Source organism: Cynocephalus volans, chromosome 11 (genome assembly GCF_027409185.1).
Source record: "Cynocephalus volans isolate mCynVol1 chromosome 11, mCynVol1.pri, whole genome shotgun sequence".
Taxonomy (NCBI): Eukaryota; Metazoa; Chordata; class Mammalia; order Dermoptera; family Cynocephalidae; genus Cynocephalus; species Cynocephalus volans.
The window spans coordinates 67,528,923-67,552,546 of NC_084470.1; the positions used below are offsets into that span (position 1 = coordinate 67,528,923).

The 23,624-nt window shown below is 43.7% G+C and overlaps 3 protein-coding genes across 5 annotated transcripts in view; all 3 read left to right on the forward strand.

The window, feature by feature from the left end:
• ABHD6 (abhydrolase domain containing 6, acylglycerol lipase) overlaps positions 1-2,146 on the forward strand; it is a 43,718-nt gene extending 41,572 nt beyond the window's left edge. For all 3 annotated transcript variants that reach the window (XM_063114866.1, XM_063114864.1, XM_063114865.1), the window contains one exon: positions 1,023-2,146. In XM_063114866.1, coding sequence (XP_062970936.1) covers positions 1,023-1,199 — 177 coding nt within the window. In that variant the 3' untranslated portion in view covers positions 1,200-2,146. The remainder of the gene's footprint in view (positions 1-1,022) is intronic.
• Positions 2,147-11,155: 9,009 nt separating this feature from the next.
• RPP14 (ribonuclease P/MRP subunit p14) lies at positions 11,156-18,301 on the forward strand. The gene is made up of 6 exons (XM_063114908.1): positions 11,156-11,569; positions 14,455-14,552; positions 14,657-14,741; positions 17,110-17,186; positions 17,632-17,710; positions 18,145-18,301. The coding sequence occupies exons 2-6, from the start codon at positions 14,476-14,478 to the stop codon at positions 18,199-18,201; spliced, it is 375 nt and encodes a 124-aa protein (XP_062970978.1). The 5' UTR covers positions 11,156-11,569; positions 14,455-14,475; the 3' UTR covers positions 18,202-18,301.
• Positions 18,205-18,886, forward strand: HTD2 (hydroxyacyl-thioester dehydratase type 2). The gene has a single exon (XM_063114907.1). It carries the CDS (start codon positions 18,317-18,319, stop codon positions 18,821-18,823), a length of 507 nt encoding a protein of 168 aa, XP_062970977.1. The 5' UTR covers positions 18,205-18,316; the 3' UTR covers positions 18,824-18,886.
• The last annotated feature ends 4,738 nt before the right edge of the window (positions 18,887-23,624 follow it).

Consider the following 23,624-nt stretch of genomic DNA (forward strand, 5'->3'; position numbering starts at 1 on the left):
CGGAAAAGCTTAGTTTTAATGATCTGGGTTGCTGAGAATAAAGCTCAAATGCAGAAGGTGCTTGTATTGGTTGGGATTTTTGCTTTTGCCATTAAGGGTGGAGAGGAGGGGCCCTCCTGTCCAGGGTGAGTTGCAGGTGAAGGTGATTAAGAGAAAGGAGCGAATGCAAATCGACCTCGAGGGGAGGGTGTTGGGGGGAGATGAACCTGGGTTGGCACAACGGCGGGGAACCCAGATGGAAATGAGAGTAAATGAGTTGTTTGAAGACTGTCAGCCCTGGAAATGTGCTGGCTTTCGCGTTGCAAAAACATTCCCTGTTATCTACAAGCGTCAGGGCCGGGTCACACAGCTCTGGAGATACCCCCTTCCCACCCCCCACCGCAGCTTGTGATAATTAGTGTTCACCTCTTGTATCGTTCTCATGTGCCCTTTCCACAGCTTGGGCTCCCTACTACAGGCTGATCAAGTCACTCTCCTCAACAGAGCCCATGGCTCCCCTTGTCCCAACATGGCAAGAGTAGCGGGGCCCCTCTTCTCCCCCCTTGCCACCGTGCCCCCCACCACTGCCTACGTGCTGTGTCTTAGCCACCAAGGTCACCACTATCTCCCACCCTTGTGCTGTTCCCTCTTCCATGAATACTCCTCCCCTGCTCTCCCAATGCTGTCTGTGTTCCCAGGATCCCCCCGCCCAGCAGAGCCCTTGTCATACTGTGCTACATTTGTCTCTTAGCCTGCCTGGCTTCCCCACCAGACTGTGGCCTCCTCATGGGCACGGACTGAGTGGTTTCCACCTCAGTATTGGTGGCAACAGCGCACCTCCTGGCACCAAGCTGTAGAATCAAACAGGAGGCATGTGGTCACCTCTATCAGAGAGCCACAAACCATAACACCTAAGTGACTTAGTCCTAAAATTGACCCCCATCTACCACACCCCGCCTGGCCTCGGTGGAGGTTCTGTCCACAGAGCACACCCAGGCATCTGGATCTTTGTGTATCATCTTGTTCCCTCTCTTGCCTGGCAGGTACTCGATGTGTCTGGGGCAGACATGCTGGCCAGGTCAATTGCTGACTGCCAGGTGGACCTTCTGGAAAACTGTGGGCACTCAGTGGTAATGGAGAGACCCAGGAAGACAGCCAAGCTCATGGTCGATTTCTTAGCTTCTGTGCATAGCACAGACAACAACAAGAAGCTAGACTGAGGCCCCGACTGCACTTGCATTCTGCACATAGTGTCTGCCCCCATCCCCCAAACCTGATGGGGCCACCACTCTCAGGGATCCTGCTCCAAAGGTGGTCGGAGCTCCAGCATCCCTGAGGAAGCCAGTCCCCTCTTCCCATTATCCACAGTTCCACAGAGCTTTGGAGACCACGAGGAAATCTCCAAGATCTTTTTCACAAATTGAACTCATGTGGAACAAAATAAAAAACCCAGCCATGAAATCTACCAAGAAGTCTTCAACCTCATGTCGCTGACAAGCTTGTGCAAAGCGACCACAATGGACCATAATCATTGAGGACATTTTCTTTAAGACATTCCTCAGAGACTGAGGCTTGAGATATTTTTGTTGCTTCAGATATATTCCCGTGCATGGTCAGTGGCTTTTATAGGAGCATTAGTCCCATTCCCTGAACCCTCCTGTTTAGGTCTAATTCAAGTTTTACATAGAGACCCATATGTGAATGCAGCCTGTCAGCTGCAGGACCTGGGAGGAAGACGGTAAGCTGTTGAAAATGTTTACATGCAAGCAGGGGCATTGTTCCACCTCTCGGCCAGCCCTCAGAGCTGCTGGAGCAGCACAGAACACAGGTGGGTGTCCTTCAGCACCCATAAGTCAGGTGTGTCATGAGTGAACCCAGAACAGTCGCTGAATGAAGAACACTTGGCAAGGTGGGTTTCCTAGGAATAATTTATTATCTTTAAAAATAGGACTAATAAAGCAATAATGTTCCAGACTCCTGTCTAAATAATCAGACCTGGGTTCCACACACAAGCAACTCGTGGGCCTCTTTTCTATTTTGCTGTGCTACTGAAAACCCTTGGATGTAAAATACTAGTTTGTTAATGAATTCTGTGAATTCTGTGAACAGTAACGTGATTGAAAATAAATAAACAGCTGTAAAAGTGACCACAATGACATGAAATAAATTTAATATGACTAGATCAGCAACATGCAGGTGGTTTCTATTTCTGAACTCCTAATTAAGTGGAATGTTGGGAGATTTTCTGTTAACTTTAAAATATGGTTTTTTGGGGTTTTTTTTTTTTTGACCGGTAAGAGGATCGCAACCCTCAGCTTGGTGTGGTCTGCACCACGCTCAGCCAGTGAGCACACCGGCCATCCCTATATAGGACCCGAACCTTCGGCCTCAGCACTAACAGTACCACACTCACCCGAGTGAGCCTTGGGGCCGGCCCTAAAATATGGTTTTTAAAGTAAGGTTTATCCTACAGGTATTGGAAGTCTTTGCTTGGATGATTTATTAGTTTCATCTTAAGAAATCATATTTGCAATTTTTATTCAATTGAAAATGTATATAAAAACAAAAGACAAGAGTCATCAAATTATTCCTTTTGACTCTCTTCTGCCACATTTAGGAGTCCTAAACTTCCCAGCACCTTCACTCTCTCGAATCTTTTTACAAAGAGTCTACAACCAAGTAGTTCTGGAAATAAAGTGAGATCAACCTTATAGTTTAAATTGGAACTCAGGACTTGGTCTAAATATTTTAATTTATCAGAGGGACATTGATCTTAAAAACAAGAGGGAAATGTGACATCAAACTTGTGGGATGTAGCTAAAGCAGAGCTCAGAGGGAAATTTATAGGCTTAAGTACATCTATTAGAAAAGCAGAAAGGCTGAAAATCAATAAATTAAGCTTCTGTCTCAAGAAGCTAGAAAAGAAATAGTAAATCAAAGCCAGAGAAAAATAGAATACAGATGAAAAAAGTCACGAGATAGAAAAGAGTTGTTCCAATTGCCTACATTCGCCACAAATTCTGAGCTTATGGGAGAGGGGGTCGGTCTTGGCGAGTCTGGGTAGTGAGAGATGGATTCCTCAGGATCAGTGAAGAAGAGGGGGAAGGGGTCATTCAGGCAGAGTGACTAATGTCCATCCCAGCCCAGAAGGACAAAGGGCAGTTTCTGCAGTGAGACATGGCTCCCACCTTCTCCGCTGTCACCAGAGAGCATTGACTAGAAGTCGCGAGTAGAGAATGGGAAAGAATCATTTTTGACCAGCCTATAAAGTGGGTTCTCAAGGTTCTCCTACGCCCTGCAATTCTGGCCCCACTGTGCTAGGAAGACCCTGGTGACCCTCTTTTTCCCTATGTGCTTATAACAAGGCTGTTGGTTACTGCTAGCCAGCTGCCCCCCACAACACATCCCGCGGAGCCCTGTGGTGTGTGTCTTTGATGACTGTCTTCTGAAAGAAGAAAGGGGGCATTCATCACAGCCCTCCCTGAAAGGCTCCAGACGCTTCTGACATAACAATGGAAAGCCCCAGGAGTCACAACTGGGCTCTTGATCCTACTGCGTGGAGTTGGGCCTTCAGGGCTTCTGTGGATGAACCCTCCTGGGCAGGTGTTGAAGCAGCTCAGGGACAAACAGTGGTTAGAACTCGGTTTGCCATCAGTCTGGGCTTCTTGTCCAGGGCAGAGGTGACACCAGGAGTGACTGATGTAACAGACACATCAGTGTGATGGCGCTGCCTGGGTGTGTAAGTCTGTATCTCCCATTTGAGCCCTAGTGAGTATTCTCCATCCTCGGGAACCTTGTTGCTTTGCCCAGAGGAAGTTCCCAGAAAATACTGGGGGATTGGAATGTATATCAGGCCAGGCTGGAGGACTGAATCTTATAACTATGTGCCAGGCACTGTTCTAAGGGTTTTTCACACATCACCTTATGAAGCTCTCAATACAACACTGTGCCCATTTTCCAGCAAAGGAAACTGAGGCACAGAGAGGTGATGAATCTTGCTCAAAGTCATACAGCTAACCACTAGAGGGAAGCCTCTGGGTTTGTAATTGAAGGTAACTCGCAAAAATAATGCTTTAACCAGTTCAGGCATGAGCTCGCCCGTCCAGTTTACCAGTCAGCCTGGGGCCCTGTTGGTGGGGCAGCTTCAGCCACAGATCACTGAGGCCACACCTCCTGGCTTGGGCCCCTGTTAAGGAAGGTGACCCAGTTTTTCATTCAATACAGTTAAGGACCTCCCATTGTCCAGCCTCCTGCTGGTCAGGAAACAACTGACCTGGATGCCAGCATCATTCTGCTAAGGGCACATCCAGGGGCAGGTTGCCCTCCTCATTCAAGCCTCCTTAATAACCAGGACCAGTGTCTTGCCCACCCTGGAAGGACTCATGCACCTTGCTGATACCCTTCCCATTCCTCATATTTTGGAAATGATAGTCAGTGTTATTCTTCCAAAGCAATTTTTTGCTTTGGGAGAAGTCTCAGCTCAGTCTGCTTGCCCCTTGGGGGTCAGCCATGGAAAGCAGTCAAGAGACATGGCCCACTCCTAGTTGCCACTTCAGAGGCACACCCCAAGGCTCAGCTGGAGACATCTGAGGGGCCCGTTGAAGGACTTACCAGCCAGGGGCTTTTCTTGCCTTCAGACAAATTTTGGGTTTCAATTATACATAAACACTGAATTTAGGCCCCCTTATTTACTTTGTAAGCCCTGGATCTCCATCTTGGAACAATCATGGATTGGTTAATTAACTAACATTGTTCTAAAATGATGGATGCAGATTTTAACATCTACAAGTACCAGCCTTCTGCTTTGGGGGAATTCCTTGTACTAGACTGAGACATCTTTTATTAAAAATAGCAGTTCAGGGGGTGTTTCAGAAACATGTTTGCTGAAATACTGTAGCCAGACTTGAAGCATTTTAACTTTCTTGGTCTCTGTCTGTGTCTCTCTTCCCACCTTCCCCATCTCTTTCATCCCTATCTGTCTCTGTGTTGTCTGTCTGCCTCTCCCTGCCGCCCCCCCCAACCCCAGGCATAAGCAGACACACTCTCCCCTAACATCTGGAAGCCTGGCTCTTCTGAGCCATCATCTTGGATCTCTTCCAATGTCACTCCTTTAACCACAGATGGCCTTCTCATCAGCCATTTCTCCCTCCCAACTCCCCCCACCTCCCGCTCACCCCCCAGTCTAGGTGCTGTTCTTATAACCCCTCCATTTCCTGAAAGGGGACAAAAAAGTAGAGGGTTTTTGGAGAGGGTGGAGGTGGTCATAGATGGGACAATGGAGAAGTCCTCAAACTACCTGCCAACGTCAGGACCAGAGGGTGACAGTCCTGGGGCTGCTGTTCTGACATCCCCAGCTGCTCCGGGGTGCAGAGGCCCAGTGTGGCTGCTCTCTGGGCTGGCAACAACCAGCGTGTGGTCCTGGGGTTGCCTGTGCCTGTGGTGGGATGAGGGTCTTGAGTGACCATCATTAGCCTTGTCTGGGAGAGACAAGGCTCTGACTGCTTGGCTCTCCTTTTAGCAACAGGACAGTAACTCTCCCTTGGCTCCTGGAGGAAACTTCCCTTCATTGTTTCTGGATCTTTCTAAACCCTCAAGGCGATGAACAGGAACCTTAGGCCATGAACAGGAACCTTACCTTCAGGAGGCCAGGAGCCCCAGAAGGGAGCGAGAGAAGGAAGGATTTTTAGGGGCAGAAAGTGACACTAGGGTGACGATCCCAATGACCCAAGGCCAAAGCTACCTGGAGAGTGGGTGACTGTCTCTGAAGGACAACTCCTGGAAAGGGGCTGCCATGACATTAACATGAGCCTAGGTCCACAATCCCTTGCCAAAACTCTCAGGGCCAGATGTGATTCAGAATCAGAAATGTTCTGATTTGGACAGGTATCATGGTGTGTATACCACATAGCATGTGACACCCCCAGTGGGGCCTGGGGCTACAACACATAATCAAATAAACACATTCACATTTCTGCCGTGTAAAGTATGCATATCCACAGTAAATGGGACTAAAGGTAAAAAAATCTTAATCCAGGTTGAGCTTTGGTGCCAGATGAAGAAATTTGGTTTCCATATTTTTTGGGTGGTTTCAGGATTGGAGATAAGGAATGGGAGCCTGCATTCCAGGTTCCTGTGGTGGGTGGCATCCTGAGCCTGTTCTTGCAAGGTGGAAGGAGTGGCAGCAGATGGGTGTGGCCCACAGCGTCCTCTGTGCCTGATCATAAGGGTGGGTCCTGTTTTTCATTTCACAATTATTAGTGTTACAAAAATGATGCAGTCTCTTTAAGATAAATCAAACAAAACAAATGCTTAAAAAAACAGCTCCTATCCTTCCCCTAACAGTCCCCTGGAATTTCTGTGTATTTGCACACTTACGAGGATACTTCAAAAAGTTTATGGTAAAATAGAATTGAAAGATAATACTAATCTTTCCATGAACTTTTGAAGTACCCTCATACATGCATATGTATAAAAAAAGAGGACTCCATGGTTGGCTTTGTAGATTTTTTTTTTACATAAATGGGGTCATGCTGGATGTTACTGTTGCCTACCCCTTCCTTCTGCTATTTTCACTTACCTTTATATCTTGAGGTTCTTCTAGGTCTTCTAGGTCTTCACCTACAGATTCCCCAGGTTCCTGTAATGGGGATGCAGAGTCTTCAAGAAAAATTGGAGAGCATGTGAACCTCTTTATAGGGACCCCTGTGAACCCCTGGGAGAGGATCTCTAAATTTTAAGAAAGGATATAAGGCCCCTCCAGAAACAGGCTGCTTAATTCCAGGGTGGTCTCCCGTTCCCGAATTCCCACTTCCTGGGGTCCTGGAGCCTTTTTTTTTTTTTTTTCCTTCTTCTTTTTTTGGAACCTGGTTGGTACAGGGATCTGCACACTTAATCTTGGTGTGAACTAACCAGCCAACCTCCCCACCAAACTTTTTTTTTTTTTTTGGCACTTGGCCGGTGTGGGGATCTGAGCCCCTGACTGTGGTGTTACAAGGCTGTGCTCTAACCAACAGAGCTAACCACCCAGCCCCCCAGAGCCATTTTTTAGGGTAAAGTTTTCTAAGATACTTCTAAGGAAAGTTCCTCCATCATTTAAGTGCATTTCAGAAATGCTGGCCCCCACACACAGGGGAATGGCTGCGAGACAGCAAAGACATCCTCAGGTGGTAGCTGGGGAAAGGGGCCCGTGCTGAGGCTGGGAACCAGGCCATCTCCCTGCTCCCCTGGGTGATGACAGTGGTTTCGACTAGATGGTCTAGGTCAAGTCTAGGAGCTTCTGGCCTTTTTTACCATTGTCTGGTGAGCTGCTCCTGGGTACGTTTCTGCAGTGGGCGCTGCTGATGTCCCTCCCAGGTCTCCTTTACTGACTGCTGTACCCAGTCCCCTTTAGCTGTGAGTGTTGGTGCTGATGGCTCAGAGAACTGCCCTCAGATGACTGGGGATGCATAAGGGGTTATGCCCATTCTCCTCCCACCTCCTAGAGTTGCCAGGTAAAATACAGGATGCCCACCCAGTTAAATTTTAATTTCAGATAAACAATGAAAAAAAAAAAAAAAAGAAAGAAAGAAATGGGCCAACCCCGTGGCGCACTCGGGAGAGTGCGGCGCTGGGAGCGCAGCAACGCTCACGCCGCGGGTTCGGATCCTATATAGGCATGGCCAGTGCACTCACTGGCTGAGTGCAGTGTGGCCGGTCACATAAAAAGACAAAAAAAAAAAAAAAACAGATAAACAATGAATACCTTTTTACTTCAGGACATCCCAGCATTATTTATCTGAAACCCACATTTAACTGGGCATCCTGTATTTTTATTTGCTGAATCTGGCAACCCTACAGCTGGCAGCCAATGACTGAGGAGTATAAGGCTTGTGCCCTTGCCTCAAAGTCCGGAAGCCTCTGCTATCATGGGTGCCCCAGGGCTCCCTGTGGGTCTGGCTGCAGCTAGGCTTAGTGGAGCCCACCTCTTTGCTTAGCTTCTTCGCATGCCCTATCCTGCTTCCCTCCGTCCTTACAGGTTTCACAAGAGAGCCGTCTCCCAGTAAGTCCCTGTCTCGGGCTTGGCTTCTAGGGTCTCTGAAGCGCTGCCCGCTTTCCAAAGTTCCTTATTTGGAGATGATGCTCAGAGTCGCCTCAAAGGAGCAGCTCCCAGTCTTGTCCACATGGGAGGGATGGAATACAGCCTTTCATACCCTGCAGCCTCTAACCACATTAGACAGATGACTCTCTGTGCTTTGTTTTCTTTATCTGAAAGGTGGTAATAACAACGATGTTGCACGGTCGACGGGATAATGCGAGTAAGCTGTCTGGCACCTGGCAGGTTTCCCTAAATGGAAACAGTGGCTACCGCTCCATAGCTTTTAACTTCTGATTATTTTCACTTCCTTTATCCAGTCTTCACAATCTGCTGATATAAGTGGGTGTGATTCCCACTGGATTGATGGAGAATTATGGGACTGGATTCCCACTTAGGTCCCTCTCTTGCCTTTTCTTCCCCAAGTTAGAAAAGCTCCTCAATATCAGCAAAATCCGTTTGGCACCAATTAGCAAAGCAGGGAGGGAAGTGTGGACTTAACTTTTTCTCAGCGGCCATACCTTCCAGGACCATAAAATACTCTCAGATCTGCTCGAACAATTTTGCTCTGAATCACAGAGACATTAAGTCTGAGTCATAGAGGGCATCCCAAATGGCCCCTCAAGAGCCAACTGACTCCACGCAATGCAACACAGGGCAACAGACTGAGGCAGTCTGGTATGTTTTGATTTGGAGTGATGTTAAGATATATCGTCAAGAGAGAAAAGCTGCCATACCATATCTCTGGGAGGACACTTAAGAAACTCATACCCGTGGTTGCCTCTGGAGGTGGGAGCTGCTTGCTGGGGAAGGGGTGCAAGGAAGACTTACTTTTCACAGCTTATCCTTTCATAAACATTTAAAACATATGCTGTAAGTCTACAGTACATATTCAAAAAATAAATAAAATTTAGTTGAAAAACAAAAGTTAACCAACTATGTCTTTATCATTCAAAGGCATCTCTTTTATCCTCAACTCTTGATTAATAAGACAGCATTGAGAGAATTCAGGCAGCTGGGAAGGCACTTCATTTTCAGGGTTTGGTGCAGGAGGAGAGTGAAAATTATCCAAGGTTCTTTAAATCCCAAAATGCATGATGGGTTTGCCAGGCAGCTGGCTTAGGGGGACTCTCTCCCATTGCTGAGTCTTTCTTAGGGACCCGACACTTGACACTACCAACTATTTTTTCCTCACAACTCTGTGAGGTAGATGATAATAATCTCTCCGTGTAACAGATGAGGAAGTTGGATAAGTAGCAAGGATGGATTTGAAGCAAATTCTGGCAGCTTCCAAACTCCAAGCTCTCTTGAGAAAGAAAATGCCACTCTCTGTGGGGTCTGTGTTGATTTCTTCTGCCTCTTCCCCCAACTGGAACAAGTCCTGTTTCCTTGGTGAGGAGAAGGAAGGAAAGCAGGAGCCATGGAACTGGAGAGTATGGCCAAGGTCAAGGACCAAAGCTTCAGGAAATAGCAGACAGTAGGATTTTGAGAATAGAAATGAGGGAGAAAGTTTCCCGCTGAACTAGGCTCAGGTTTGGCCATGAAAGGCAACCCTTTGCCCCACAACCCAGGCAGAATCATCACATCCATTTATGAACTAATGCATCCAGTAAAATGTGTTGAGTGCCTACTGGGTGTCATTCCCTGAATGTACTGGTGAGCCAATGTTACCGGACTCAGGTCGGCTGCCCGCCCCCTGGAAAAGGAAAGAAAAAACTCAGAAGTCAAAAGGTTGGTGTTGAAAAAGCAGATGTATTCAGCTGAAGGAGATGGTAGGCTATCCCATCTCAAAGATTTACATTTACTGAGGGGTTTCTAAAGGAAGGGTTGAGGGAATGGAATGTGGGAGGTGAAAAGCAGGAGAGCAGGAGACATGAGTTACGAGGGGTCCATTTCTATGGGTCAGGTACAACGTCTTGCCAAGGCCTCATCTGGTTTCTGTTCTCATCTTCGCTGTTATCTCAGGACCTTGCAAGATTTTGTACTTGGCTGTACCCAAGGTCAGCTTCAGTCATTTGGCCTTGATCATTTCTCAAAACTCTACAAGTCTCAAAGAAAGAACTGTTAGCTTTGCAAAGTACTAATTAGCTTCTTGGCCTTGTTTTCCTACTTAGAGAGTGAGATAAGAAAATCGGAATGGGAAGCAAGAGTGGAGAGAAAAAAAACTGTCCTTTTAAAAATCCTTCCCCCCCTCTGCAGCCCAGGCAGCTTTAGGTCCCAACATGGCTTCAGTCCTGCTCACTCCAACACCAACACAAGCAAGGTCCCATCCTCATGGGGCGTACACTCAGGTTTCCTTCCTATCCCAGCCCCTCAATTGGTGGTAATGTGGTGCACTGTGGAGAGCACTGGCCAGAATGAGATGGCATGTCCACCACTTATTACTGTGTAACCTTGGGCAATTAACTTAGCCTCTCTGTGCTTCAATTTCCTCCTCTGTAAAGTGGGGATGATCTTAACAATAGCTACCTCAGGATTGTGTGAGAGTTCCACAAGATAACATATGTAAAATTTTTTGCACAGTACCTAACAAAGTAAGCACTTGATAAATATTAGCTGCTATTATTATGATTATTAAATACACACTATATGTTCCATGAGTACAGGGACCATATCTTCTTGTTTGCCACTGGGTTCCCAGTACCTAGAAGAGTGCCTAGTACTTAATAGGTGGCCAACAAGTACTTACTTAAAAAATGCATAGATGAAACTTCGCTTACATTTGGAAATAGGACCAGCTGGGTCTTTTCATGCCAGCACAGATACACCACCTAAGGTGTGCTGGGAGCCAAAAGGGACACTGAGAGCAGGTCCTGTCCTTGGGGAGTGCTTGACATAGAAGATGTTCAGCAGAGGAGATGCTAGACCTAAATTTGGTGAATGAATGAATGCATTAATAAATGAATGACTATGAAGCACTCTCCCAGGCCAAAAAAGACCCCCTCCTATGCAGACACTTGCAGAAACAGTTTTCTCCGGAGGGGGCACCAGAGGGCGCTGCACGCCCCGGTCTAAACTTCTGATCAGGATTCACACCGGTGTCTTTTGGAGAACGCCGCGTGGTGACGTCATATCCGCCTGGGCTCCCTGCATCCGGTGGGTGGACAGAGAGCGGCCAAATATAAGCGTACCCGGAGTTTCCCGGGTCCAGATTCTAGCCGTTGCGTGGGAGCCCCAAGTCTTCGTGGGTTTTTGCAGCGAACAGGAATCAGGGGAGGTGTCAGGGTAGTCCGACGCAGAGCGGATAGGTGGAAGCCCATAGGAGAGCGGCCACTTTCCGGGCGCGGTCTTAGTCGACCGCGCTGGTGTCGCCGGCCGCGCTCGCTGGCTGCGCATGCGCCAGGCGGGAGCCACGGACCGGGTGGTGCGGATCGTCTCGATGTGCCTGTCGGCTGCAGCCGGGGATTTCCGGCCGCCTTTGTACAGCGCGGTGTTCGGCGTGGAACGCAGGGGATAACTGCGAGGACTGAGCGGGACCACCGGCCGTGTACGGAGCACCCGGCATGGGCCAGGCGCGAGGTGGGCGCTAAGTCAGTGGTGGTTGTTAGTTGAAAACAGCCCCAGTATCCATTAGTAGGGGATTGAGCTTTCCAAATTATTGATTTAGCCCCACGATTACATGTTGAACACCCACTGTGCGCGACGCACTGTTTTAGGTTCTTGGGAAACAGCAGTGAACAAGACAGAAGGACCCCCGTCCAGTGGAGTTGACATGCTGTTGGGGCGGGGGAGGGAAGTGCAGATAAAGAGCAAATGAATTACATAGTTGTGTTAGCAGAAGGCAGATGCTACGAGGAAAAAAGTAGAGCAGGGATAGGAGCGTACGGGGAGGGTTGCGGTATTAGGATGGGCACTGGGCCAAACGGAATGGGTTTGAACAAAGCCAGGAAGGAGGCGAGGGAGTGAGCCATGTGGCTACCTGGAGGAAGAGCATTCCCAGCATGCGGAAGAGCTAGAGCCAAGGCCCAGAGGCGAAGATGGTCGTGTGAGAAACAGGTGGGAGGCCTGAGTGGTGGAGGGGTTTGACCAGAGGACGAATGGCAGGATATGAGGTCAGAGTGGTGTGGGGAGCAGCGGTGCAGACTGCCGTAAGGATTTTGGCTCTCTGCTGGTTAAAACGGTAACCATTACAAGGTTTTGGGCAGAGAGATGATGTGGCTTGAGTACATTTTAAATAGGCTCACTGGCTGCTGTAAAGAATAGATTGGAAAAGGGGAGTAGGGTTGGTAGCCCAGACGCTTATTACTAATAGATCAATTTATGAGCATCCTTGCAGCCAGTAGGCTGACTTCAAACATGTTGATGACTGACTGCAGGAGCGCTCACATTTTGTGGTGTACATAACAGGCTGTACAGAAGGGTTTCCCAGGCATCATCATCTTTAATCTCATAACAGCCTGCAGAGGGCAGTGCTGACACTGGTCCTGAGGACTCAGGCTTGTGGAGTCTGGAGAGGTGACTGCTCAGTAAACATTTGCTCCTTACATTTTTTTTATTGTAAAATATACATAACATAAAATTTTTCATTTTAACTATGTTTGAGTGTACAGTTAAGTGACATTAAATACGTTCACACGGTTGTGCAACCATCACCACTAACCATCTCCACAATACTCCTTAAGTCTTAATTGTTATTTGCATTCTAAGCCCCAGGCCTAATCTCATTCCGCTACTTTAGGCAGCCAGCTCCATCAAGGCAGTCAGTAACATTTAAAAAATACCTGTCTTGTGCCAGGCGATGAATGAAATAGATGAGATTCCTGTTCTCCCTGTCCTTGTAGTCAGGGGAGAAGCACCAGGTAACTATTGCTCCTGTCCTGAAAGCAAAGATACTCGAATGTACAGGCCTACCGCTACCACCATTCTCTCAGTTATATATTCAACAAGTGTTTGTGCCAGAGACAGTAAGTATTAATGTATGTTGAATAGGTGGGTATAGTTCCTTGATCCCAACTTCTCCTTTTCTCTGGAGATAATCATCTGGGAGTGATTGGAACTGGGCCTGACCCAGAGAGGTTTTGGAAATGCTAGTCCATAGCTACGTGACATTGAATGGGTCCCTTTCTTTGGTTGGGCTTTAGTTTCCTGGTCCCTTTAGTGGGATATCCAGGTATTAAACAAATTGACAATGTTAAGACATAAAAGGAGAACTTAATTTAGAGCAGGGTGTCACAGAAGGCCTCCTCTAAGAGTAACTTTTTTTTAAGTGAAATGTAATTGGTTATACATATTTGTGGGGTGCAGAGTTGAATATTGATAAGGAGGTGATATTTAAACTGAAACTCGAAGGAGGAGTAGGGCCTATCCAGGGGGAGAGTGAGGTGGTAAAAGGGCCAAGAAGAGGATTTCTCTTCAGGGGGATCAGCATGTTCTAAGTTCTTGAACATTCCAGATCTGTTAGAAATGGCATTGAGTACCTGTTCCAGGAGTTCCTCTTCTCAAATCTCTTACTGTTTAAGCTCAGTCTTAAGCTCAGTCCAAAACCTGGCCTCTGGACTGAGAGAACATGCAGACCCAAGATGAGAGGGGACAGCAGAACTATCATCCCTCATTTTCCTGTTCATGTTCTGTGCTGACTGAGAGTAAACAAGAAGAGGGCCTTCTGATCTCAGATTTTACTTCTTTATGCTTTTACTTTTTCTTTGGATTAAGAGACATCATACCAGAATGGTCCTGAGGGGTGTATTAGTCTGTTTTTGTTGCTTGTAACAAAATATCTAAAACTGGGTGATTTATAAAGAAAACAAAATTTATTGCTTACAGCTTCTGAGGCTGGGAAGTCCAAAGTCTATCTGGTGGTAGCGACAGTGACCCAGGTGTTTCACATTGTAAGATTGTGGAAGCAGAGAGAACAGAGAGAGAGAGAGAGAGAGAGAGGCTCTCTTCTTCTTTTAAAGCCCTCAGACCCACACCCTTGACCACCATTTTTAATCCATTCATTACTGCATGGTCCTACAATCCAATCACCCCTTCAGGACTACACCTACAAGGTGACTTACTTAAGAGTGGTTGGAATCTCTGGGTGTACTTGGGCAGGTGTTACCTATCTTAACTAAGCTTCTGTGTCCTTCTCAAAAATGGGAATAATAATAGTTTTTACTTCAAAGAATCATTTTGAAGACGGAAGCTAAGGTATGTGAAATGTTCAGCACAGAGCTGGGTGCTCAGTAAGGAAAATGTTAGCTGGAATTATATTATTAGGATTTAAGTAAGAGTACAGTGGTTTGGCATATAAAAGATACTGCCTTTGTATGAGTGTCTCTATGGGTAACTTAGTTTGAATCAGAATTAGATGAGTTACTGTATTAGGAAGTCTTTTAAAAATCAAATAGGCTAAATTCTCATGAAAAATGTGAAAAATAGCTTGTACCTTGGTAATTTCTATTCCTCTTGACTTACTGTAGGTGTGACCAGCATTAGAGAAGATGCCAGCCACAGATGCCACATATGAAAGAGTAGTTTACAAAAATCCCTCTGAGTACCACTACATGAAAGTTTGCCTGTGAGTTCAGTCTTCTAAGTCCTACTTTAGATTATTTTTTTAAATAAATTTGAATAGCATGAAATTTAATACAATGTCTTCTTCCTTTTTAATGTTTTTCACAGAGAATTTCAAGATCATGGAGTTGGACTAAATGCTGCACAGTTCAAACAGCTGCTTATTTCAGCCCTGAAGGACCTGTTTGGGGAGGTATGGACTCACTTGGTGGATTGAACATTCCTAAGATCTCTATAAGAAATACAGAAAGAACGCTTTCCAGACATTATTTTAAAACTGTATTTGAAATTGCAGAAGCAGACTTTTCAGAAATGATGACTTTTTGGTATAACATTCCTTTTGTTTGACAAGGAACTTGTTTGACAAATGTTTGTTCTAATGCAGTGCTACTCCAAGTGTGGTCTAGACTGGCAACCTGCAAACTGTTTTTTTTTTTTGCCCATCTTGAAGAGATAAGGTGTTTGCACCCAAACCAGCACACCACTTCTTTTTGTGAAAAAGTCTCATTACAAAAAAAAAGTGAGCTGAACTAAACAGTGTGCTTAGTGACATTGCGATTTACGTTCTGATTCAACTTATTTTATCATAGACCAGTAGTTTGAGCAGCTTTGTCCTAGCATTCACTTGAGAACAGAAGTAGAGTTTTGAAAGTTGAGAGAGAACAAACACAAGTTTCTCAGGAAGTTATTTTCTGATTCGTTCTATCAAATGAAAATCTGCTAAGCATCTCATCAAAATTAAAGATTTTTACTCTGCAAAAGACTCTGTTAAGAGGATGGAAAGACAAATTACAGACTGGGGGAAAATATTTGCAAACCATGTCTGACAAAGGATTAATATCCAGAATATATGAAGAACTCTCAAAACTCAATAGTAAAAAACCAAACAATCCAATTAGAAAATGCGCAAAAAACACGAATAGACATTACTAAAGAGAATGTACATTTGGCGAAGAAGCACATGAAAAGGTGTTTAACAACATTAGCCATTAGGGAAATTCACATTAATAACACAATGAGGTATCACTGTTCCTAGCTGAATGACTGAAATAAAAAGTAGTGATAACAGTGCTGGCGAGGGTGTGGAGAAACTGGATCACTCATAGATTGCAGTGGGTATGTAAAATTGTGCAGCCATTCTGGAACATAGTTTGGCAGTTTCTTAAAAAACTAAACATGGGGCTGGCCGGTTAGCTCAGTTGGTTAGAGCATGGTGCTGAATAGAACCAAAATCCAGGGTTTGTTCCCTGTGCCAGCCAGCCACCAAAAAAATCCAAAAAATCTAAACATGCACTTACTATATAACCCAGCAATAGTGCTCCTGAGCATTTATCCCAGAGAAGTCAAAGCTTATATTCATACAAAAACCTGTACACAAATGTTCGTGTGTGTAATAGCAAAAAACTGCAAACATCCCAGTGTTCTTCAGTGGGTGAATAGTTAAACTATGGAAACACCAGAGTCAAGGGTTCAGATCCCTGTACTGGCCAGCCACCAAAAAAAAAAAAGTTAAACTATGGAACATTCATACCATGAAATATTCTGAACAGTAGAAATAAGTGAACTATTGATACAAGAATTATGCAGAGTGAAAAAAGCCAGTCCCCAAAGATTACATACTGGGTGATTCCATTTATATGAGGATACTTCAAAAAGTTTGGGGAAAAAAAGAAAATTGAAAGATAATACAAATTTTTCCATGAACTTTTTGAAGAACCCTCATATAATGCTCTTGAAATAATATATAATCTGGAGAAAGATTAGTGGTGGCCAGGGGCTAGGGATGGGGTAGGAGAAGTGGATGTGACTAAAGGCGTAGACCGAGGAAGTCTTGTGATGGTACAGTTCTTTATCTACATGGGTGTGTGGTGAAATTACAAACCACACACACACACACACACACAAACCACACACATACAAACCACACACACACACGCTAATGTGATGAATGCGTGTATAACTGGTAGAATCTGAATAAACTCTGAATTGTACCAATACCAGTTTCCTGGTTTTGATACTGTACTATAGTTGTGTAAAATGTTGTGCACTAGGGGAGGCTGGGTGAAGGGTGCGTGGAACTTTCCTGTACATTTTTTTGCAGTCTCCTGTGAGTCTAATTTTTCTAAGTAAAAAGTTAAAAAAGATCTGTGCACCTTTGTCAGGTGTAAAACCTGGTTCCTGGGGATATAACTGTAAATAAACAGACATGATCTCTGACTCATGGGCTAATGGTCTTGGTGCTAGTAGTAGGAAAACATGTTAAACAGTGACAAGAGTGATGAGAATAGGAAAGAGCACAGCAAGTAGATTGAGCCATATTTTGGGAATCAGGGAAGGAACAATTATAAACGAAGACTCGAAGGGTGAGGAGGCATCAGCCATATGAAGAAGTATAGGAAGAACATTCCAGGCAGGGGGAGGTGTAATAAGCAGGCAGCTAGAGTAGCACCATTATGCTATTGCTTTTTGTGGAGGAGAAAAACTCAAAAACAAAGAGTTGACAGGATTAGTTCAAGAGTGATGATGATAATAGTATGCTAATAGCATTATTCCATATGTAGGTTGGTGCTGCTTTACCCTTGGATGTCCTAACCTATGAAGAGAAGACCTTGTCAGCCATCTTGAGAATATGTAGCAGGTATGACAGACTGGGACATTTCTAGTGTAGCAGGGCAGAGACTGATGGAGAAATAGAGCAATAATGCCCCCTTGGAAGAGTTTTTCCATTATGAACTCTGAGCAGCTTTTGGGAATTTCACGTGGGGTGAATATGAACATTAATCCACTAAGCGCCTATCCTCCAGAGAGAACAAAACTTGCAATTTGGTTACAACTGTGGGGTTTCCCAATTGATGGTTATAGTTGCAAAATCAGAAATGTATGCAGTATTTTAGAAACATTCTTTGTTAAGGTTCATTTTATTCTCTGCCTATGATACACTGTGCTTTTACTTTTAAGGTTTTCTCATTTAAATTAGATTTTCTGGTTAAAAAGCAACCACTTTCTGGACTATGAACCAAAGGAGTACTATGAAGATGTTGCAGGGACAATTTTTAATTTATGTTTTCTTGATTTTTCTGCAGTGGTCTTGTCAAATTGTGGAGCTCTTTGACCCTGTTAGGATCTTATAAGGGCAAAAAATGTGCTTTCAGAGTGATCCAGGTAAAGACTATTCCTTCACATATTTCAAACAAGACTGAGTAGTAGATCAACGGCTTTTTAATATGTATTATTTTTGTGCTTGCATGAATCCAGTATGGTTAACATCATCTAGCTAGGGGAAAAAGTCCAGGACTTCATTGTTTCCAAAAATGTCAGACAAAGAAAGCACTTAGATTTTTGATTGTATGGGAGATGTTGCAACTCTTGTAGTCAAGACTTAACTTTTCATTTAATGCTTAATGCCTAGTGTGTTATGTGTTGGTATGCTTTTTCTGAGCTTGTGACTACTTGTTTATCTAAAGCTTCCTCCCATCTTTAAATTGCTGCTGCATCAGCTTTGCTTATCCTGTAAAACTGGGCATGTTTCTACATTACCCTGTGTTTCAGTGCAATTTTCTCCCAATATTGTATTAATCTTTTTCATTCTCTTGTAGGTTTCTCCATTTCTCCTTGCATTATCTGGTAATAGTAGGGAACTAGTATTGTATTGAATAGCCCTCAGTTTCAGAGACATTCCTCTGCTGAAATATTTTTTGGTGCCTGCATAATGTTTGAAGACTGAAGCAGGTTAAAAGCCCCTGTTGATGAAATTGGAGGGTGCTGAAGATGTTCCCAGTAATTTCCAGCCATTGCCTTTGGTGGAATACCCTTCAGAGGAGAGCCTGCCTGCACCAACCAGTGCTGAACAGGCAGCACTTTCGGCATATGCATGTCAAAGTTGGAGACCGGGCTGAACTCAGCAGAGCTTTCACACAGAGGGACGTGGCTATCTTCTCAGAATTAACAGGGGATGTCAATCCTTTGCATTTAAATGAAGATTTTGCAAAACACACCAAGTTTGGAAAGACAATCGTACATGGAGTTTTGATCAATGGACTTATCTCAGCTCTTTTGGGTACTAAAATGCCAGGGCCAGGCTGTGTATTTCTTTCCCAGGAAATTAACTTTCCAGCCCCCTTATATATTGGAGAAGTTGTTTTAGCTTCTGCAGAAGTGAAAAAGCTGAAGCGGTTCATTGCTATTATTGCAGTGTCATGTTCTGTAACAGAAAGTAAAAAGACTGTTATGAAAGGCTGGGTTAAAGTTATGGTCCCGGAAGCTCCCAAATCCTGAAATATGTTTAAAGTTGTAAGTTCAAATACCAATGCTATTGTTATTAAAGAGTGTCTGAAGAAACAGGGATTGTTGCTTTTCCATAAAGAGTGGCTGGTAGACCCAGACGCCCATATTGGGGGAGGGGAGCAGGTAGAAGGTCGTTCAAATGTCCACTTTTCAATTTGGCCTTATGCTTCACACAGACTTGATTATATGAATGATTTCATCATCTCTGTAGGTTTTTTATTTTATTTTTGGCTGCAAAACAAGTCAATACATTTGAAAAGACTAAGTGCTTAGAGGAAAATTTCTACTTTTAAACACCTGTATTAAAATGCTACGTTCTTTTTTAAGGTCTCTTTGTAAATTTCCTCCTTCACATCCTGGATTTTTCTCTTCTTGTTTCATTGTGTTGTCTAACTTAGGCTTTTCCTGTTTCAGTGAATTTTTTAAAGATTGCTGCTGGAATTCCTTTTTAGTCATTTCAAGGGTTTCCTGCTCTGTAGGGTCTGATATTTGAGAATTACTGTTTTCTTTCGGAGGTGTCATATTTTCTGGGGTTTTTGTATTTCTAGTATCTCTATATCGACATCTGGTCATCTGGTAGAGCAGTTGCTTCTCGCTCTGGAGTGGGCTTTGAGGAGAGACACGTCTTCTTCTTTTTCTTGTCTCTCCTGGTGACTCTCCTTGTGTCAGTGTAGTCAAGTGTCTGGCAGTCTGCCTGCACAGTAGCTGTGACTACTGGTGTGGCATCTGCCACTTTTGCAGGAGCTGTGACTGGCAGGCCCCCACATGGAAGTGGTGTTTTAGGTGTGCTCCTGGGGATGCTGCAGACCCTGGGCATGCTGTCTTGCCTGCTTCTGGGTAGAAGGGGCTGTCTTTGCTTCCTGCCTAAGGACCTCAGGAGTTCTCTGTTTCTTGCCTGCATCCTGGCGGAGGGGTCTGGCCTTGGCTCCTGCCTTAGGACCCTGGATATGCTCTGTTTTTTGCCTCTGTAGGTTTTTTAAACTGAAAAAATATCGGGAAGATTTTCATTTATCTAAAGGCTCTACTTTTAGGATTTCAAACTAAGATTTGCATTTGGATAACACAAATCTACCTTTATCTGTGTAGAATCATTTTTTCACTGTTTATAACTACCTAGCATTTAATCATTGGAAATAGCAAGAGAAGTTGGGTCATGTTCGAGCACCTATCCTATACCAGTGAATAGTCTATGTCCTGTCCTTAAGCAGTTTCTAGAGTTTATTGCAATTGTTAATTGTTTACACCAAGATGGCATATTGCTCAATCTTCATTGGCACTTGCCTTTCAGGCATTTTTCCTATTACTGGAGAAGGGCTTATGTGCAGAATTGGACTCAGTTATGTAAACTCTCTGTCTCATCTATGAAATGGTAATAACATGTACTGCCTAGGATTGTTGTTGGAGATAATAGATACAGAGTTAATCTCAGGGCCCAGCCTGTAAATAGTAGCTACTGTTACTCATATGGTTGCCCATTCCCCCTGTGACTGAGGTTAGGGGTTTTCCTAGTTTAGGGCTGACTGGCCCCCGGTTAAACAGATAACAAAACAGTCTTCAAGGGTGTCAACCAATCTCTATTGGTATTCTAAATGCAGAATAGATCTTGAGTTCAGAGTTTCTGTTTTACGAGTCCAGATTCTTTTCTCCCTCCCTTGAAAATGTGGGTCAACCTCCCATTATATAAATAATACATTCTTATTATTAAAAAAAAGTATCAGGAAGACCGTGGAGGCCAAGTTCTTAAAGAGTTGGGGGGTATCAAAGGGGAAATGTGCCTAATGTGTTGGTCATCACCAACACACAGCCCACACTATATCAGAATATACCAGGGCTGCTTTAGATGATGGCTCTGACCACAGCTAGATGCTTAGATTAAGAAGATCAAGTGCTATCATCAGAAAGGTGATTAACAAGGGCTGGCCAGTTAGCTTGGTTGGTTAAAGCACTGCCTTGTAACACCAAGGCCAACGGTTCAGATCCCTGTACCAGCCAGCTGCCAAAAAAAAGGGGGGGGGGGAGGGTAGATTAACAAAACAAAAAAAGATCAAGTGTAGAAGAGTAACTGGTGGCTCAATCACGTTCCCTGGAAAAGGGATTTTCCTCCTGCTAGTGGATAAATAACTATATATATATATATATATATATATATAGTGTGTGTGTGTGTGTGTATAATATATAAAAGACGGGGAGCAGTTATTACAAGAAAGAATTATTCTAGCCGCTAGAGGACAGTGATGTGTGTAAAGTTAGTACTTTAAAACTGCTTTATACCATACTCTATTTTGTTAGGTTGAGAAGAAAATACCTAAATCAATGTGAGGAACAAGGATGCTGTTCTCATGACTCAGAATGGGCAGCATGTGCAGGCTGAGGTCAACCTAAAGAAGACTTATAGGTGAATCACTAGATATGCTGAAACTTTGTTATAACAACCAAACAAAATAGGGAGCTCAAGTCAAAAAATACGACATTGATGCCAAAAGCAGCCTTGAAAGTGTGAGTCCTTTATAAATGGAATGTGATGTGATCAATACTAATAGCTACCATTTTTTCAGTGCCTGATAAACTGATTTTCTACATTAACTCTAATCCTTTAAACAACTTTGTGAAGTTAATGTTATCCTGTTTTTTTTTTAAAATTTATTTTTATTTTTATTTTTTGTCTTTTTCGTGACTGGCACTCAGCCAGTGAGTGCACCGGCCATTCCTATATAGGATCCGAACCCGGCAGGAGCATCGCTGCGCTCCCAGCGCCGCACTCCCGAGTGCGCCATGGGCTCGGCCCAAATGTTATCCTGTTTTATAGGCAATGAAACAGGCTGCATTAATTTGTCCAAGGTTGTACAGCTAATATGCAGTTGAGCTTGGATTCATACTTGGGCCTGCCTGACTCCAAAGCCCTTCTCTTTTCCATCACCTTGTGGTTCTTACAACATTCCCATTACCGTATCACTGCCAGTTTCTATACTAACATCTTATGTGTGTGGCATTAAAATAATAGGAATCATCATTCTATAGAATTGTTTTTATATTCAGAATATTCTAGATCTTATTTCCTGGTACAGTTTTAGCATTTTCCTTTATACCCTTAGTTGATGGCTTTCCCCCATGCCTATCACCTGTTCTTTTTTTAAGTTGACAGTCAGTGATTATCTTCAGAGTGGAATTGCTAAAAGGGTTAGTCTAAAGATGAAAAATTATGTGCAGGTCAGCTATGGGGTGGCAAAGGGATGTCAGATCTGGCTGATAGCTTATTTATATTGTGTAACTTTCAAAAGTAGCTTCTTAATGTGAACATTTTTACTTTTTTAATGCTCCCTAGGAGTCACGGTCTTTGATCTCTGTAAATCAATAAAAAGTTTGAACAGAGAAAGAGGCAAGAAGTTACGGATACCTCTCTGTAAATAATGACTTGTCATTTCACCCAGAGCGAGATTCTGAAACCATTCATGCTTTGTTAAAGAAAAACTGGCTGCTTGCCTTTCTCATTTTGAGCCCTACACAAACTGCTGAAAGAATGACTCTTCTATTGAAAGCTTGAGTGACCCTCGGATTAGGAAATCCTCTCCAAGATAATTGAGAGGTGGGCTTGACTGTTTCAGGTCATATGTAGAAATGAGTACAGACTTAATGACTAAAATAGCAGGCCAAATTGTAGTAGTACTCTCCACACACAGGGACATTACAAGACTGCAATTTATACAATGTTTGATTGCCACAGAAAGAACTATCGTAAGCACTTTCAGCCTAATGTACTGGAAAATTGCTTAACAGATTTTTATATTCTATTAGAAACATTTCCATATTGGTGACGTACCACTCATTTCTTTTTCTGAGCAGCACATCTTGAGTAGCAACAGGGGAAAGTTTCACCACAGCTACCATTTATCTAGTGGACCTGACTCGTGTATTCGTCTAGAAAAAGAAAAAATTGTTAAATGCACATTGGTACACCTTAGGTAATCACAGGTTTTCATTTTGTGCTGAATTATTAGCCATTTTTCTTTTAGGTTTTTAGAGTATGATTCAGAGACCAATTTACTCCCAAGGAAAATTGCTATTAAATTACATCTTTTAAGTTTTTATATTAAAATATTTTCTACTGAGGGATGACTATCACTCTGAGTGACTGCCATTGTTAAAGTCTCATGTGTTAGCATAATTTACTAACTTGCTCTACCTTAGCAGAATGAGAGTGCTTCTGAGTTACTCTTGGGCCACACGTGAGTATCTCCAGGGTCTCAGATGTTTCACTTTCTTTGTTATTATCTTTGCCTTCATCTTTTGTTACAAACAGCAGAGACATGAATTCTCAGCATCTTCAGAGAAATTTTGGGTAGGAGCAAAAAAATCACCAGCTAGAAGAAACCATTTAAGTTCAAAATCATAAGAAACTGAAAACTAATGTTAACACTCTGTAAACAGAACAAGATTAATAGGCACTACAAACAGTTAATTTCTAAGGTGGCTCTTAGCTGTAAAGCAGTTCAAATGACCTCCTTATAAACTCTGGGCAAAATTCCCCTATGATGTGATGGAAAATAACACATAACGGAAATAAGAATGATTAATTGTGAGTTAAGTTTTGTTTTATATTCAGATCATGAATATTTGAAGAAATGACATGATTTTGAGTTGGGAGGCCATGCTCCTTAAGAAACACTGAATTTTTCCACAAGCTTCTATGATTTGATCGTGTAGAGTAGTTGCTAGGTCTAGAAGCATCCTTACTAAAACTCATTATCTTAAGTCAATCTGGCCAAACATCAAGTTGTTAGGTAAACAACCTGTG